Genomic DNA, 19,535 nt, shown 5'->3' on the forward strand with positions numbered 1-19,535 from the left:
TTTTTATAAAAAAAATCACTTTTAGAGATAACTAAGTGACTATAAAAGGGAAAAGTCAGCCACAGTCGCTCAGTAGTGTCTGACTCTTTGTGACCCCAAGGACTATACAGTTCATGGAATTCTCCAGATCAGGATACTGGGGTGGGTAGCCTTTCCCTTCTCCAGGGGATCTTCCCAACCCATGGATTGAACCCAAGTCTCCTGCATTGCAGGTGGGTTCTTTACCAGCTGAGCCACAAGGGAAGCCCTATAAAGAGAACCAGAGATTAATATCAAATTCTAGTGTACCTAAGTCCCCTACAATGATTTATATTTCTGAAACAAAGTACATTTCAATGTAGTATATGTTTCTGAGGTTAAACATTACATGGATGACTATCCAATATAATATCTATCCTCATATTTTGCTTTTGTGAACTAGAAAGTTCAAATGAAGAAGTATAGTTATTAAAATGACCAAGTCTTAGGGTATTATAACTTTAAAAGCAAAACAATTTCTGCTAACATTTTCTAACATTATTCTAATGTTTCTCTTTTGCTGTCTTGCATACAGGGTTATCGTTACCATCTTTCTAAATTCCATATATATCTAATTTTCCTGTGGTTCCCTTGTGTTTTCTAAAGGAGCAAGGAAATCAAGTATGCATTATGGCTAACATTCAAAATAAAATTCTAACACATTTATTTTAGAAAATAGAGTTTTCCATATGTATCTAAATTAAATATTGTATGATCCTATTGACCCAATGTTCTGAAATATATATAATAGATGTAATACAGCCTCTAGAAACAATGTCTTAGCTACCCCTTACCTAAAAGTATCTTGTTCTATAATTTCAATTAAACAAACAATAAAGAGACTGAAGAGATATGTTTAAACAACTGTTTAAGTTAGAGTGGTGGCCCAAATGCCAGAAAATCTTATTGTAAGCACAGAAGTAAAAATTGTAAGCCATCTGCAGCATGTTTAAGGTTTATCCTGCACCAGATAGATAACTTTAGAGTAGTTTTCTGGACTAAATAATTGCTAGTGGTTTATATTCTTTATGGAGGTATACATGAACAAAATCTTTTACACTTTTATGTCTGTTTATGACCACTTAGACTTTAAAAGAGGCTAATAAGATACAAACTTTCAATTATAAGTTCTAACATCTAATGTACAGTTTGGTGACTATAGTTAATAATTCTCTGTTACATACCTGAAATTTGTTAATAGTAGGTCTTAACTATGTGAGGTTATGAATATGTTAGTTAGCTTGATTGTAGTAATCATTTCCCACATCACGTATGTATAGCATCATGTTGTAAAACTCAAATAGATACAATTTTTGCCAATATATCCGGGGTAGGGAAAAAGGTTAAGAAGTTTCTATGTTAATATTAAGTCAGTACTTTATAATGTTTAAATAAAAGTGTTCTACAAAACCATCTTCACCAAAATTGGTGATAACACATGAACTTAGATTAAGTTAATTTAGTTAAAAGATTTCTATTATAGTCTGGTTTCTATGACTAGCCAAATAAAACAAAAATGGTCAAGTTTTACATACTGACAGACAATCCAATATGCTCAAATTTACATGAATTAAATTTAAATAAAGCAAACAGTTCTAACAGATATAACTCAACTAGACTTTTGTCAAAATTTATTTCTATTTAATAATTATGATTGACATTTTCAGTTGTAAAAATTATAATTGCACAGATTTTTTAAGAAAATTCATTACTTTGAATAATATCACAAACCTTAGTACTACAATCCCCAAAATGTTTACAAACTTTTCACCTCATTTACCAAGCTATTCTGTTCGATAAGAACCTCTGCCTTTCATTTTTCCATTATATATTATGTCAACTCAAATTTCTTTTCTACTTCATTGCTTGTGAAATTTCAATATAAATGGACTTCACATCATGAAACATGTTCTTCAGATAAATATATTGCTACTTTTATAGTGATCTAGAAGAAAAGAAAATTGGGGCATTTGAAGTAAATCCCATTCTGTTAATTAAACTACTGATTGTTGTCAAAAGAGCTTATTTTTAAGGGTAGTGATAATAATAAAATGAAAATTTCCATAGTATGGTACAGTTCATAAAAAATTCAATAAGTATTGTCTTATTTAACCTACATAGTTGTCCTGAGAGGTAGATAGTTAGAATCATACTGAGGGTATGTAAAAAGAAACTAGGCTAAGATACAATGAGAATCCCAGCTAGACTGTAGAAGTCTATAGCTGACTGGATATCATCAGTTACATTTTTTCTTCATTTGTTTCTCTTTGGAAGATGTTTCTCTTTTTCTGTGTGTGTGTGTGTGTGTGTGTGTGTGTGTGTGTGCGCGCACTTGCATGCATGCAGGCTTTAATACTTATCAACTTTACTGAAGTATACTTAACATACACTGGACTTGTCAACTACAAATTGGAACTTGCCATGGGTACCCGCTTGTCAATGCAGGAAACGTAAGAGATGCAGGTTCAATCCCTAGGTTGGAAAGATCCCTTGGAGTAGGAAATGGCAATGCACTCCAGTATTCTTACTGGGAGAATTCCCATGGACAGAGGAGCCTGGTGAGCTACAGTGCCACATGGCTGTAAGAGTTGGACATGGCTGAAGCAACTTAGCACACACATGGGCACTTGCCATCTTCCTCTACAAGGATTAAATTATGTGCTGCTGCAACTGCCGATCTCCAATGTCTCCTGAAGGAGTTCAGGGTGGAGAGCAAAAGTGAGACACTTTGTGCTCCAGGAAAACTAGCAGGTCAGGTCTTTAGATATGTATTTTTAGGTCGATTTTATATGCCCATTTTTGTATCTCCTCATCTAGAAAAGAACTAAAATCCTTAATGGTAATAGCTGTTTCTTGTGACTAGCAGAAGCTTCACAGGATCAGTAGAAAGTTTCTGGAAAAATATGTATTTGATTCCATGTATTCCCCCTTTACCAAAAGCACATATATACTGACTGACCTTTCCCCCCTGCCTCTTTGGAACAGTTTCTCAAAGCTATCTGAGGTGCTGTCTCCCATGCTCAGTCCTTATTTTGTCCCAAATAAAACTTAACTCACAACTATCATGTTGTGCATATTTTTAAGTTGACAAATTAAGTGATGCTGACTAGTGTCATGAGTTGTTCAAAACCGCACAGCATAGACCATTAAAACAATAACATCTGCCACGTATGACACAATTTATGTGTGACAGATGGGGGTGATCAGCACTATGTACACCATCGCATTTAATAGTCCCCTGCTGCTGCTGCTGCTAAGTCGCTTCAGTCGTGTTCGACTCTGTGCGACCCCATAGACGGCAGCCCACCAGGCTCCTCCATCCCTGGGATTCTCCAGGCAAGAACACTGGAGTGGATTGCCATTTCCTTCTCCAATGCATGAAAGTGAAAAGTGAAAGTGAAGTCACTCAGTCGCGTCTGACCCTCAGTGACCCCATAGACTGCAGCCTTCCAGGCTCCTCCATCCATGGGATTTTCCAGGCAAGAGTACTGGAGTGGGCTAGAACAAATCAAAAAAGTGATGTAATCTTTCTTACATATATGGACAAACTAGAGCTTAGGAGACCTGATGCCTTACCCTCACACAGATAATAGGTGCTAGAGCCTTGGTCTTGAACCCACGATGCCTCCTTCCAGACCATACTTGTAACCTTCCCTTGTAGCTCAGTTGGTAAAGAATCTGCCTGCAATGCAGGAGATGTGGATTCAATTCCTAGCTTGAGAAGATCCCCTGGAGAAGGAAACGGCAACCCACTCCACTATTCTTGCCTAGAAAAATCCCATGGACAGAGGAGCCTGGCAGGCTACAGTCCATGGGGTCATAAGAGTCAGACCTGACTTAGTGACTAAACCACAACCACCACATTTCAGGGCAGGGGGACACTCTTCTGAGTCCTTTGCTGCCTTCTGACTTTTTACGACTCAATTGGTTCTACAATGCAGATTATCTCATATATTGTGCGCTTTTAGAAATACTGCCCTTGTGCTAGTGCCTCATGCAAGGCAAGGACTTTTGGTGGGGATGCTTTTTGGATGGTACTGATGCTGCCATCAGGGATATTATTTAAAGATAGATACACCTTTGATGATAAATTCATATCATACTGGGTTAATTTTGTCATAAACTATTTCACATGGATATTCATTTCTGAGTTCCTCCTATCTAGAATTTCAACCACTAAGAATTTCCAACATCTGCTGCTTCATATTCCTCTTCCCTTCCTTAGTTTTTTTCTCTTAAACACTAACATTGTAACATATTTTCTCTTGTTCACTGTCTGTATCCTTCCGTAAAATATAAGTTCCATAGGACACACATTTTTGTCTATTTTGTTCACAACTCTATGCCCTGCACCTATTGAGCAGGAAATAAATATCAGTTAAAAATTAACATTTATATTTTAGGACTTATGTTATTTTGATGATTGTTGTGTAATGAAGTGGAAAACAGTATCTGAGACTAATTTTTCACAAGCACTTGGATCTACTTGTATGTATTTTCACTGGATGTGTATTATGCATAGGAGGCTACAGCCTATTAGAAAAAGATTAAATCACTAGATGAGGCCACTTTCTCAGTATTCTGGAAGAAGATTGCATTTATATATTAACTTCTCCTCTTTCTCCTGATGATACCACTGTTTGGGGTGTTGTCATGTTATGGAGGGATGAATCTGATTAGGGACAATAGTGCTATAGAAATCAGCAGCACAGTCACTGGTCTCAGAATTCTGGGGTTCAATTTTCAACTATTCTACTTACTAGTTCCATACATATTAGAAGTCACTATTATTTTATGCCAAGATCTTTTATCCAGAGACTTCAAGTGTTTTTTCCAATGCTTTGAAACTGTATTTAAACCTATGGTGTACAGGAGACTAGATGCTTCTTTCTTGGAAGGTCTATCATTTTGATCAGATATTCAAAGTCTGTCAGTATTTACAATACTTTGGGCATCAAAGATCAAGTGATACTGTTATAAATAAATCCCCTAAAGGATATACCTTTGGATTGACTTAAATATCTATAAATCAGCCAGAATAAAAATATTTTGCAGGCATTTAATACTTCTTGGTTTTTCATCCTCAAGTCTATATAGACCAGAGCTTTATAAGACAACTATATCTTTCAGTTCAGTTCAGTTCAGTCGTTCAGTCATGTCCGACTCTTTGGACCCCATGAACCACAGCACGCCAGGACTCCCTATCCATCACCAACTCCCGGAGTTGACCCAAATTCATGTCTATTGAGTCGGTGATGCCATCCAGCCATCTCATCCTCTGTTGTCCCCTCCTCCTCCTGCCCTCAATCTTTCCCAGCATCAGGGTCTTTTCAAATGAGTCAGCACTTTACATCAGGTGGCCAAAGTATTGAAGTTTCAGCTTCAACATCAGTCCTTCCAATGAATGCTCAGAACTGATCTCCTTTAGGATGGACTGGTTAGATCTCCTTGCAATTCAAGGGACTCTCAAGAGTCTACTCCAACACCACAGTTCAAAAGCACCAATTCTTCGGTGCTCAGCTTTCTTATAGCCCAACTCTCACATCCATACATGACTACTGGAAAAACCATAGCCTTGACTAGATGGACCTTTGTTGACAAAGTAATGTCTCTGCATTTTAACATGCCATCTCAGTTGGTTATAACTTTCCTTCCAAGGAGTAAGTGTCTTTTGATTTCATGGCTGCAGTCACCATCTGCAGTGATTTTGGAGCCCCCCCAAAATAGAGTCAGCCACTGTTTCCCCATCTATTTACCATAAAGTGATGGGACCAGATGCCATGATCTTAGTTTTCTGAATGTTGAGCTTTAAGCCAACTTTTTCACTCTCCTCTTTCAATTTCATCAAGAGGCTCTTTGGTTCTTCTTCACTTTTTCCATCTTTACTACTATTATAATCACCTTTTCACAGTTGATATTGAATAATTGTCTATATATGGCCTCCACAGGTGGTTTAATGGTAAAGAACCTGCCTGTAATGCAGGAGACAGGAGTTTGATCCCTGGGTCAGGAAGATCCCCTGGAGAAGGAAATGACAACTCCAGTATTCCTGTCTGGGAAATCCCATGGACAGAGGAGTCTGGCGGACTCCAGTCCATGGGGTTGCGAAGATTTAGACATGAATTGATGCTTTTGAACTGCGGTGTTGGAGAAGACTCTTGAGAGTCCCTTGTACTGCTAGGAGATCCAACCAGTCCATTCAAAAGGAGATCAGCCCTTGATGTTCTTTGGAAGGAATGATGCTGAAGCTGAAACTCCAGTTCTTTGGCCACCTCATGCGAAAAGTTGAGTCATTGGAAAAGACTCTGATGCTGGGAGGGATTGGGGGCAGGAGGAAAAGGGGATGACAGAGGATGAGATGGCTGGATGGCATCAATGACTCGATGGATGTGAGTTTGAGTGAATTCTGGGAATTGGTGATGGACAGGGAGGCCTGGTATCCTGCGATTCATGGGATCGCAGAGTCAACACAACTGAGAGACTGAACTGAACTGAACTGAAGTGACTACCCAATAAAAATGTTCCTATACTAACATGACAGTGACAAGAAAACCTTATGTATAAAACAAAAATCTACTACATTTTCCTGACAATAATGCCTATGTATTGCTTCTTTGAGAGTAAAAGTGTGTTATCTTGCTTCAGTCGTGTCTGACTTTGCAGCCCCATGGACTATAGCCTGCCAGGTTCGTCTGTCCGTGGGATTCTACAGGCAAGAATACTGGAGTGGTTGTCCATGCCCTTCTCCAGGGGATCTTCCTGACACAGGGACTGAACCTGAGTCTCATGTCTCCTGGACTGGCAGATGGGTTGAACCATCTGGAAAGGCCTATGAGAGTAAAAGCACCAGGCCTTATTCACTTTTGCAGCCTCAGTATCTGTCAAGTGTAGTAAATATACTACATGTTCCGTATGTTTGCTGTATAATAATTAAACTGGGTATTAGACACAGATCTTCTGAATGTGAATCTCTAACATATTCTCATTTCATTAAGTCGCACATCTTTTTATAAAATTAATCTAAAGGAGAGTGTCATCCCTTTGCTAACATATTGTTCTAGCATTTTCTCTTATTCAACATCTTCCTCAGCCAGGGTACCAACTATTAAATAAACACATATCCATGTCACACAAAGAAAAGGAAAACACAAATCAAGAGACTAATAAAGAGCAAAATACACACTTTGTTTCTGCTGATAATATACGGAAACTAAAGACAATGAATGTTTTAAACATTCAAAGAACATTCGCTTATGAGTACTTCATTTCTTACAGAGAAGATGTATCATATTATTCCACTAAATTCTTTCCTAAGTAGTTTGTTCCCTAATGCATCTTTCAATCAGTTAGGTAAAGATCACCCATCCATTTCTGAGAGCTCTGTGATGAAGGTAAGGAGAGTCTATTGACAGAGAATCAAGCTTAACAGGTGAGCAGAAAGAAGGTGAATAAGATGGTAGAAAAGAAGGGGAAAAAGATGAGCAACAGGATCACTAGATATTACTAATGTTGCTATGTTGGTTTTTTCCCTTATGAATTTCAACCACAGCATTCAAGGAATATTGGTTAATTAATGTTCAAAATACTCTCTTCATTAAGTCTAAGGATATGAGAAAACTGTTTTTAATCTTTTGAATATACTTTCTTTCCTTTCTAACTCCCTTCCTTCCATCTATTTCCTTCTTTCTTTTTTAACTGTTAGCTTTTACATTCTGTACTTTGAGAACTACACTGAGTAAAAAATTCGGGTCTCCAAATGTTCCAAAGATTGTGCAAAGATGAATCACATACTTGACAGGAAGAAGACAATCCTAAGTATGCTATTAAGCCTTGTGGGGCAAGTTCCACTGGACTATAAATATATAAACAAATATAGAAATAATAAAATTCCATTAACTAATGATCTCAGACACTGGACTGTAAGGAAGATTTATAGGCAAAAAGTTGTATAACAAAGACATCCTAGTGCTTCTAAAATAATCCATATTATTCAAGATCCATTAAATTTCACATTATATAAACTCAAAGTAATACTTATTCTCAGATTTTGACATTTGCTTACATAACATCAAATATATTTATATTTGTGAATGATAAAGCTTACTTTCTAAATGAGAAATTAAAAGGCATAACTCTTGAACTTCATAGATAAATATATCTAAACTGTAATAATTTTGTTGTACAAATAATGCAGCAAAACAATAGTGTTTCAAATAACATGTCAAATTATAGAAGGAAAAAACAACAGTATTACTAATTTAACTAATTTTTAAATGATATTGAATGTGGTTTGAAGAAAAAAACAGTATGTTATTCCTCATGATTTCTTAGTAAGAAGGAACACTTATTGTGTTCATATTTAAAATTTTCAAATGCAACATTAAAATTATTAATATATTTCCTAGTATCAGATATATGATGGATTAATTCTTAATTGTTGTTTACTTGGAAGGCCATTTAAAAGTACATTTGCATGCAACTTATTCATCAAACAATAATGTCTATGATTGCGAAAACAGTCATGCTACTTGAATTATCCAGAATGCTTTTGAACACAGGTTATTCTTAAAGGTATTTGAGAATAACCTCAAGCAGCACTTGTAAATACATATTTCATAACACTTTCAAGTTTCAGTTCAAAAACACCAAGTGATCTTTAGGGTAATGTTTTATTTCAAAAATAAAGCCCTTCTTTAATTAAAAAACTAAAAGTGCTAATACCTTTGAACTATGTATACAAGAATTACTTTGAAAATTTTAAAAATGCCTCTAATTTCCCATTTAATGGTAAATATTGCATGCAAAAAGACTCTAGCTTCTAAACAAGTATTAAAATGACCAACTGATCAGTAATTTGTATCACTTCACAAAAAAGATCTGACAGTAAATTACTGAGTGTACACATGCATGCTACAGCATAGTATGTTCAGAATCAAAAATAAAGTAAAATGAAATTACCCTAAAAGACATTTCAAGATTCTCTCCACCCCAGATATCCATTCCTGCATCGTAAGTTCCTATCTCTTCAAAGTAGTTTCTGTCAATAGAAAATAGGCCACCAGCCATAGTTGGGGTCCTAGTTGAAAAAAAAACAAAAACAAAAGAATATCTTTTGAAAACAATATGTGGAGTTTAATGAGACTATAGCAAGTATTTCTAAAACATTTTAAATAAAAAGCAGTATACTTAAAAATTTCAAACTGGAAACATAAAGCCAAATTATAAGAGGTTTTAAAATTAATAAACAGCATTTTATTTCACATTTTCTGTAAAACTAAACTTAGATTAGCCTATAGTTTTTCTTATGGGTGATCAAATAGATATAAGGAACACTGGCCATTTAAGACAGGGGCATATACATACTGTGTGAAAGGCATAGGGAAGAGAAATCTGTGTTCTTATCACTATCCTTAAAGAGCTGAACTAGTCATGAAACTTCTAGTTGTGATCCTGTCACCTAATTATAAATTATTTTAATATGAACTCCAGAAACTTATGGAAATGGTTTCTCTATGAAAAGATCGACAATCTATTTGAATAGGAAAAAAAAGTGCTGTGAAATATTTATAGGCATTAAGTATCTAATAATAGTTACATAAGTATCATAATAGCTTCACATCTAATTGTCTACAGCTAATTGTTTTACCTAATTAAAATGATAAAATGAATCATATAACCCTATAGACAAACATAAATCCTGTATACCATTCACGGGTTTAGAAGGACATTTGGCACAGATGCAAAACTTTTTACTAGGAATAAATGATTTTGGTTCTCACATTCAAACTTTCTCTGTAGAAACTAAGAAATCAGGTGCTAACTTTCACCAGGAATAATTATTGATCTTAAAAGATTAATTAAAATCAGTGACCTACACAAAGTCTTTCTGTAAAAGCAGTATACATTGAAACTGAAAAAGAAAGTTCTAGTTCACAAATGAATCTATCTATAAACCAATGATTATGAATAGAGATTTTCAAGCTTCATAGCACATTAGCAGCACTTGACACACCCTGAAAAACTACACTTCCAGGTTTTGGTAATTCTCTCAGGTTTAGATTTAATTGGCCGGGAATGGGTCCAGATCTTTGATAGTGTGTAAAGGTCCTAAGTGATTCTACTGTGCTGCTAAATTTACTAGATCGGAAGCACTGGTCTAGTAACTTAGATTTAGGATGTGCATTCAGGTACACCTGACCCTTGAATAATGTGGGTTTGAACTGCTTGGGTCCACTTATATGCAAATATTTTAAACAGTAAATGCCACACTTCTACACAATCCAGTGTTGGGTGAGTCATCTGATGTGGAGGAACCTTGGATACCAAGGGCCTGGTATAAAGTATACTCAGATTAAACTCTGTGTTATTCAATGGCAGTTTGAGATTGTTAGAAAACTCAATGTTTTTTCTCAAAATTATATCCTCTTCTGCCACAGGATGTGCTCATGTCCTCAAACTGAACAGTGTATTTCATTGAAAAACCTCAATATAATATTGTACTGGGATACCTACCATATCACAGAGTTCTCTGTTTCTCCCAGTGCTGTCACTGTTTTACACTCAGGCAACTAACTGTCCCTCAGTTGCAGCAGCAGAGCCTCACTTGGTCTGACCTGTTTTATTGCTTCTAGTCTTACTGGGTTCCTATCACGGACAGTGTCATTGACCTACTGAGTTGTAATGAGAAACAATAACAAAGCTAAGCAGATGCCAATTATGAAGTAGCCATGACCCTCACATGACTGGGGTTTTGAAGCCCATGGAAATAACTATGTAAGGTACCACACTGCTGAATAGTCTATTTAATGAAATGAGGAACAGAAATTGCTGCAATTATCCTATTATAATGTAACTAAGTGCTTAAGAATGTTAAATGGTGCATTTTTAATGATCAGTTCAGAGTGCCCATTCACTTGTATATTTACTAGTAAAGAACAAATGCATTTAACTTAAATACATGTATTGAATTTCATCTTATAGTTGGTGATGATTCCTACAAATATGTGAGAAATATATAATAAATGGCAACAATAAATTACATTTTAATCATAAGAATGGCTCAAATAAGTTTCACTTTTAAAGTAACAAAATCTTTTAAAAATTTGCAATTGCTCAAAAAAAAAAATCTTGTATTTTCTGAAGATGGATCCTACTAGGACTTTTTTTTCTGTGTATTTGAAATAGCAGTTATCTCTCTCAAACAGTTCAGAGATATTATTCTGCCTTAAATAATATCTACAGCCATAGCCAGTGCTATGTGGCATGTTCTATTCTAAGTTAACTGCTCTGTAATGTCGCCCATGAACTATTTACATACACCTGTGCAGACCTTAAGTGTTCAGGGTATTTAGAAAATATAAAACCTTGATTATAGTTGAGTTAGCTAAGATGATCTTTTTAAGCATCTCTACAATGTCACACCAAACAATTCAATCAATTATATTGGGGGGGAAAGTAATCAGCCAAATGGCTGTGAATATTACCTACCACCCAGCAAGTAGGTGAAGATGAACTGAGTAAATAGAACTAAAGTACTTAGCATAGTGTCTGGCACATTATAAATAGTTAATAAGGCTTGGTAATAAATCTTTATAGTGGCTAATGTTAATCATTCTAACAAAAGTCTTAAGTGTCCTTCAATTAATTTTGGCTCCCCATATACATGCTCTCATTTTGGATTGCAAAATCATCTAAAAACACTTCAGATCCAAGATGCTGAACTTTGAAATCTGCTGCACTAAATACAAGCTTCAATTTTTAATGCTTCCTATTTAAATCCTACGAAGTCCCTTTGATGATATGGTTCTTTAGCTACTCCATATTCTCACAGACTATCTCCTTTACACATCATATACTTCCTCCTCCCACCCACTCTCCGAGATCCTACTATGTCAGTAAACATCTAGCTGAGCACACTAGGTTCTCTCTCCTTGCCTGACTACATTCTTTTTATAAATATTAATATTATACAGACAAAGGTCTGTATAGTCAAAGCTATGGTTTTTCTAGTAGTCATGTATGGATGTGAGAGTTGGACCATAAAGAAGGCTGAGCACTGAAGAATTGATGTTTTTGAATTATGGTGTTGGTGAAGACTCTTGAGAGTCCCTTGGACTGCAAGATCAAACCAGTCAATCCTAAAGGAAAGCAGTCCTGAATATTCACTGGAAGGACTGATGCTAAAGCTGAAGCTCCAATACTTTGGCCACTTGATGAGAAGAGCTGACTGATTAGAAAAGACCCTGATGCTGGGAAAGATAGAAGGTGGGAGGAGAAGGGGATGACAGAGGACGAGATGGTTGGATGGCATCACTGACTCAATGGACTTGAGTTTAAGCAAACTCCGGGAGATGGTGAAGGACAGGGAAGTCTGGCCTGCTGCAGTCCATGGGGTCATAAGGAGTCATTCAGGACCAAGCGCCTGAACAACAACAAGAAATATTAGTTCTTGGGTAAACTTACCATTCTTCATCCATTTCTGTTCCTAAAACCTCGAGAATCATTGAAATAGCAATAGGCTGAGGTCATCTGGTCATGATAAAAGTCCATGTTATTGATTGTCTGCTCAGGCCATGAACAGCTAACAATCCTTTTATCTGTTTACTTTTATCTGTTTGTCTCATCTTATATGCATCTTCCCCAAAAGTTTCAGACTCTTCTCAAAAAACTGAAGATTAAGGCAATGCATAAATTCTAAGCTCTCTCAGTCATGAACTCTAACCTCTCTCAATCTTTATGTTAATATTGTGTGTTTCTCAGGGCCTCTTCCTTCTTCTTGTCTCGATGGGGCGTGGGGGGATGTCTTCTCTCCTCTGAATGTGGAATAGTATTCATTCTTTTGCCTCAGTCAGCTCTTTTCTGACTATACGCACACTTTTTCTTTTTGTTTTCTTTTTAAATCACACATTGATTGAGCTTCAACAATATTGTGTATTTTACAAATGGAAGATTTATGGCAACTCTGAGTCGAGTCTGTGCTTAGTTGCTCAGTTGTGTCTGACACTTTGTGACCCAATGGACTGTAGCCCACCAGGCTCTTCTGTCTATGGGGATTCTCCAGGAAAGAATACTGGAGTGGGCTGCCATGCCCTCCTCCAGGGGATCTTCCCAACCAGGTCAATATATTGCAGGTGGATTCTTTACCGACTGAGCCACAAGGGAAGCCCTTACTGGTGTCATTTTTCCAAGAGCATTTGCCTACACCATGTCTCTGGGTCAATTTTGGTAAATTCATAGTATTTCAAACATTTAAATTATTTTTATATTTACTACGCTGATCTGTAATCAGTTATCTTTGACATTACTATTGTAGTTTGGGCACCATGAACCATGCCCTTATAAAACAGGCAACTTAATCAGTTAATGAAGACCTACAAGACCTTCTAGAACTAACACCAAAAAGATGTCCTTTTCATTACAGGGGACTGAAATGCAAAAGTAGGAAGTCAAGAAACACCTGGAGTAACAGGCAAATTTGGCCTTGGAGTATGGAATGAACCAGGGCAAAGGCTAACAAACTTTTGCCAAGAGAACACACTGGTCATAGCAAACACCTTCTTCCAACAACACAAGAGACAACTCTACACATGGACATCACCAGATGGTCAATACTGAAATCAGATGGATTATAATCTTTGCAGCCAAAGATGGAGACGCTCTATACAGTCAGCAAAAGCAAGACTGGCAGCTGACTGTGGCTCGGGTCACAAACTCCTTATTGCAAAATTCAGACTTAAATTGAAGAAAGTAGGGAAAACCACTAGACCATTCAGGTATGACCTAAATGAAATCCTTTACAATTATACAGTGGAAGTGACAAATAGATTCAAGGAATTAGATCTGATAGACAGAGTGCCTGAAGAACTATGGACAGAGGTTCTGACATTGTACAGGAGGTAGTGATCAAAAACATTCCCAAGAAAAAGAAATGTAAAATGGCAAAATGGTTGTCTGAGGAGGCCTTACAAATAGCTGTGAAAAGAAGAGAAGCAAAGGCAAAGGAGAAAAGGAAAGATATACCCATCTGAATGCAGAGTTTCAAAGAATAGCAAGGAGAGATAAGACAGGCTTCCTCAGTAAACAATACAAAGAAATAGAGGAAAACAACAGAATGGAAAGACTAGAGATCTCTTAAGAAAATTAGAGATCTCTACAAAGCAACATTCCATGCAAAGATGGACACAATAAAGGACAGAAATGTTATGGACCTAACAGAAGCAGAAAATATTAAGAAGAGGCGGCAAGAATACACAGAGCTATACAAAAAAAGATCTTAATGACCCAGATAACCATGATGGTGTGACCACTCACCTAGAGCCTGACATCCTGGAGTGTTACATCAAGTGGTCTTAGGAAGCACCACTACGAATAAATCTAGTAGAGATGATGGAATTCCAGCTGAAGTATTTCAAATCCTAAAAGATGATGCAATGAAAGTGCTGCACTCAATATGCCAGCAAATTTGGAAAATTCAGCAGTGGCCACAGGAATGGAAAAAGTGTTTTGATTCCAATCTCAAAGAAAAGCAATGCCAAAGAATGTTCAAACTACCACACAATTGCATTCATTTCACACACTAGCAAGGTAATGCTCAAAATTCTCCAAACTAGGCTTCAAAAGTTCATGAACCCAAAACTTCCAGTGGATTCAAGCTGGATTTAGAAAGGGAGAGGAACCACAGATCAAATTGCCAACACCCTTTGGATCATAGAAAAAGCAAAAGAACTCCAGAAAAACATCTACTTCTGGGTCATTAACTATGCCAAAGCTTTTAACTGTGTGGATCAAAACAAACTGTGGAAAATTCTTAAAGAGATGGGAATACCAGAACACCTTACCTGCCTCCTGAGAAACCTGTGTGCAGGTCAAGAAGCAACAGCTAGAACAGGACACGGAACAACGGACTGGTTCCAAATTGGGAAAGGAATACATCAAGGCTGTATATTGCACCCTGTTTATTTAACTTCTATGCAGGGTACATCATGTGAAATGCTGGGCAGGATGAAGTAGAAGCTGGAATCAAGAAAGCCAGGGAAAATACCAATAACCTCGGATATGCAGATGACACCACCATTATCACAGAAAGCAAAGAGGAACTAAAGAGCCTCTTGATGAAGGTGAAACAAGAATGTGAAAAAGCTGGCTTAAAAGTCAACATTCAAAAAATGAAGATCATGGCATCTGGTCCTATCACTTCATGGCAAATAGGTGGGGAAACAATGGAAACAGTGACAGACTTTATCTTCCTGGGCTCCAAAAGCACTGCAGATGATTATTGCAGGCATGAAATTAAAAGTCATATGTTCCTTGGAAGAAAAGCTATGAGCAACCTAGACAGCATATTAAAAAGCAGAGACTTTCCCACAAGTACCACATAGTCAAAGCTATGGTGTTTCCAGTATTCATGTAGCCTATAGTGCACTATTTACGGACTATAAAGAAGGCTGAGCACTTAAGAATTGATGCTTTTGAACTGTGGTGTTGGAGAAAACTCTTGAAATTCCCTTGGACTGAAAGGAGATCAAATCAATCAATCCTAAAGGAATTCAACCCTGAATATTCATTGGAAGAACTGATGCTGAAACTCCACATACTTTTGCCACCTGATGTGAAGAGCCAACTCATAAGAAAAGGCCCTGATGCTGGGAAAGATTGAAGGTAGGAGAAGGGGATGACAGAGGACGAGATGGATGGATGGCATCACCAACTCAATGGACATGAGTCTGAGTAAACTCTGACAGATGGTGAAGGACAGGGACTCCTGGCATGCTGCAGTTGTGGGAGATGGTGAAGAACAGGGAAGACTGGTGTTTTGCAGTCCATGGGGTTGCAAAGAGTTGGACATGACTGAGCGAATAAACAAGAATCAATCAATGCTGTTAGTGTTCTGACTTCAATACCATCCAAATTTTCCTCTATTTCTCTTCTTCTCCTTGGGCCTCCCTATTCCCTGAGACCAACTGGTATCCCTACAATGATTTCTAAGTGTTCAAGTGAAAGAAAAAGTCACACATATCTCACTTCAAATAAACAAGTAGAAATGAGTCAGCTTAGTGAGGAAGTTGTGATAAAAGTTAAGATAGGCCTAAAGATAGGTCTCTCGTACCAAATAAATAGGTTGTGAATACAAAGAAAAACTTCTTGAAGGAAATTAAAAGTGCTGCTCTAGTAAACCATGAATAATAAGAAAACAAGACAGTCTTATTGCTGATATGGAGAAAATTTGAGTGGTCTGCATAGGAAATCAAATCAGCTACATTTCCTAATCAAAACTTAATCTAGAGCAAGGCCCTAACTCTCTTCACTTTTATCAAGCCAGAAAAAAGAAAGTTTAGAAGCTAGAACAGGTTACCTTATACAGTTTAAGGAAAGGAGCTGTCTCTATAATATAAAAATCAAAGAGAAGAGGCAAGTGCTGATGTAGAAGCTTTAAATTATATGAACTCTAGCTGAGATAATTAAGGAAGGTCACTACACTAACAGCAGATTTTCCATGTAGATTAAACAGCCTTATGTTGGCTGAAAATGCCATCTTAGCATCTACAGCTAGAAAGGAGAAGTCAATGCTTGGGTTTCAAAGCTTCAATGGATAGATAGTCTTATCAGGGGCTAGTGAAACTGGTGACTTTAAGTTGAAGCCAATGCTACTTTGCCATTCTGAAAACCCTAAAGCCCTTGAGAATTGTGCTGTATCTACTCTACCTGTTACCTGTAAATGGAGCAACACAGCCTGGATGACAACACATCTGTTTACAACATGGTTTACTGAATATTTTAAGCTCACTATTGAGACCTACTGCTCAGAATAAAAGATTTCTTTCAAAATATTATTGTTCATTGACAATTCATCTGGTCACCGTAGAGCTCTCATGGAGATGTACAACAACATTAATATTGTTCTCATGCCTGCTAACACAACATCCATTCTGCAGCCCATGGATCAAGCAGTACTTTTGATTTTCACGTCTTAATCTTTAGGAAATACATTTCATTAGGTTGTAGTTGTCACTGGTAGCGATTCCTCTGATGGATCTGGGAAAAATCAATTGAAAATTTTCTGGAAAAGATTCACCCTTCTTGATGCCATTAAGAACATTCACACTTCATGGGAAGAGGTCATAATATCAATATTAATAGGAATTTGGAACAAGTTAATTGCAATCCTCAAGAATGACTTTGAGGGGTTCAAGACTTCAGTGCAGGATACAACTGCAGATGAGGTAGAAATAGCAAGAGAACTAGAATTAGAGATGGAGCCTAAAGACGTGCCTGAACTGCTGCAAACTCATAACAAAACTTGATCAGATGTGGAATTGCTTCTTATTAATGAGCAGAGAAAGTTCATTGAGATGGAATCTATTTCTGGTGAAGAGTCTGTGAAAACTGGGGAATGACAACAAAGGATTTAGAAACTACATAAATTTAGTTGGTAAAGCAGTGACAGAATTTGAGAGGACTGACTCCAATTTTGAAAGGATTTCTGTAAATAAAATGTTATCTAATAACATTACATGCTACAGAGAAATAGTTTGTGAAAGGAAGAGTCAATCTATGTGGTAAGCTTTACTGTCTTCAGAAATTTCTACAATCACACCAACTTTCTAGAGAGCCCACCCTGATTTGTCAGCAGGCATCAACAGCAACATCCAGGCAAGACCCTTCACCCCTGTAGGCTCAGATAATGGTTAGAATTTTTTAGCAAGTATTTTTTAGCTAAGGTATATATATTGTTTTAGATGCAATGCTCTTGCATACTTAATAGACTACAGCATGATATAAACGTAACTTTTAAATGAACCAGGAAACCAGAAAATGTATTACTCACTTTAACCCAATATTCACTTTATTGCAGTAGCCTGGAACCAAACCCACAACCTCTAAGGTATACCTGCAATCTTTCAGCTACCTGTTCATTGACTATTGAAAATGAGTTGCTCAGTCACATCCAGCTCCTTGTGACTCCATGAACTGTAGCCTGCCAGCTTCCTCTATCCATGAGATTCTCTGTCCATAGGATTCTCCAAGCAAGAATACTGGAGTGGGTTGCCATTTCCTTCCCAAAGGGGTCTTCCCAACCCAGGGATCAAGCTCAGGTCTTCTCCATTGCAGGCAGATTCTTCACCGGCTGAGCCATCAGGGAAGTCTCTGTTCATTGACTATTACATCTGTATTTCATGCCTTTGATTTTTAGATTATCCCTTCGAGCTTACAAAACTGCTCAATTAAGTTCTGTCCTAAACTACATCTTCACTCCATTCTATTGCTCACTTAAACCAGGAACATATATTTTCTGTATCTTTCACTGGTGACCTTATTGAAAGGATGCTTTTATATACTCCCTCAACTCTTGACCTTCTAACTAGAATCTGGATCTTGCTCCCATCTCTGCAATAACTTCTTTCTGGAAGAGGCTATTGATTATGAACTTCAATAGCCTTTCCTTTGAAAGCATTTAACACAATCTATCAGCCTCCTTGCTTGAAATTCTTTTCACCTCTGACTCCCACTGCATTGTTCTAGAGAGTTTTCCCCTTCTACCAATTTGAATATTGTATGATACCTACTGATGCCCCTTCCTTTCCGTTGCTGGATGTCAGATCTCAAAATGTAGTCTTCTCAAGGGTCTCTCAGAGGACCTTTTCTCTTTCTAAACTCTTTACTTGGTCTTAGGCCTTTAGTGTCACCTCTGTGAGGTTGACTCTTAATCTATGTAGTCTCTTCTCTCTTCTGCATTGGTTGTGCTCTTTCAATCACTCACTAGATGCTTTCTTAAAAAACTCTTCCTGACTCTGCTCAGTGTATATAACAGAGAAAGTGCTTCCATGTCTGCTTCTCTTTCAAAGACCTCTATTTCCTTCTAAAGTCCTAAGACTTTATTCATCAGATTTTATTTCATTGAATCACCATTCAGCACCTTTATCATTTGCCTCATTCAGTCATTTCCCACGTACTTCCTCCTTTTTAAGTATTTTTTGACACTTATCTCTGTTATCCAATTTTCATCCTTATTTCCAACTGTTATGGAATGTTCTTCCTTCTGCAGTCTGCAACTTCCAAAATGTATTCTACAAACCATACCCTGATTAACTCCTCTAAATAAAAATTCCTCTTAAAACATTAACCAGATGTTCCAAAATCTGTATTTAAAAAATTTCAGATTTTTATATTATTTTGCCATCAGTGATCTAGAGCTACCCAATGAGCTCCTTCATTTAACTATCTTTATGTATGTAAAGTGTTTAGTGGGCTTCCCAGGTGGCGCTAGTAGTAAAGAACCTGCCTGCCAAAGCAAGAGATACAGGAGACATGGGTTCAATTGATCTCTGGATCAGGAAGATCCCCTGGAGGAGGGCATGCATCCCATTCTAGTATCCTTGCCTGGAAAAACCCATGGACAAAGAAACCTGGGGGGATACAATCCATGAGTCACAAAGAGTTGGACATGACTGAAGCAACTAAACATGTACATATGCAAAAAGTTTAGCTATTTGCAGTAAATGCTTCACACTTTCAAACCT

At 37.1% G+C, this 19,535-nt stretch overlaps 1 protein-coding gene across 7 annotated transcripts in view; it reads right to left on the minus strand.

Annotated features, from left to right (window-relative positions):
* GALNT13 (polypeptide N-acetylgalactosaminyltransferase 13) overlaps positions 1 to 19,535 on the minus strand; it is a 652,766-nt gene that overhangs the window by 201,225 nt on the left and 432,006 nt on the right. For all 7 annotated transcript variants that reach the window (XM_042243853.2, XM_042243852.2, XM_042243851.2 and 4 more), the window contains one exon: positions 8,977 to 9,094. In XM_042243853.2, coding sequence (XP_042099787.1) covers positions 8,977 to 9,094 — 118 coding nt within the window. The remainder of the gene's footprint in view (positions 1 to 8,976; positions 9,095 to 19,535) is intronic.

The sequence above is a fragment of the Ovis aries genome, chromosome 2 (genome assembly GCF_016772045.2).
Source record: "Ovis aries strain OAR_USU_Benz2616 breed Rambouillet chromosome 2, ARS-UI_Ramb_v3.0, whole genome shotgun sequence".
Classification (NCBI taxonomy): Eukaryota; Metazoa; Chordata; class Mammalia; order Artiodactyla; family Bovidae; genus Ovis; species Ovis aries.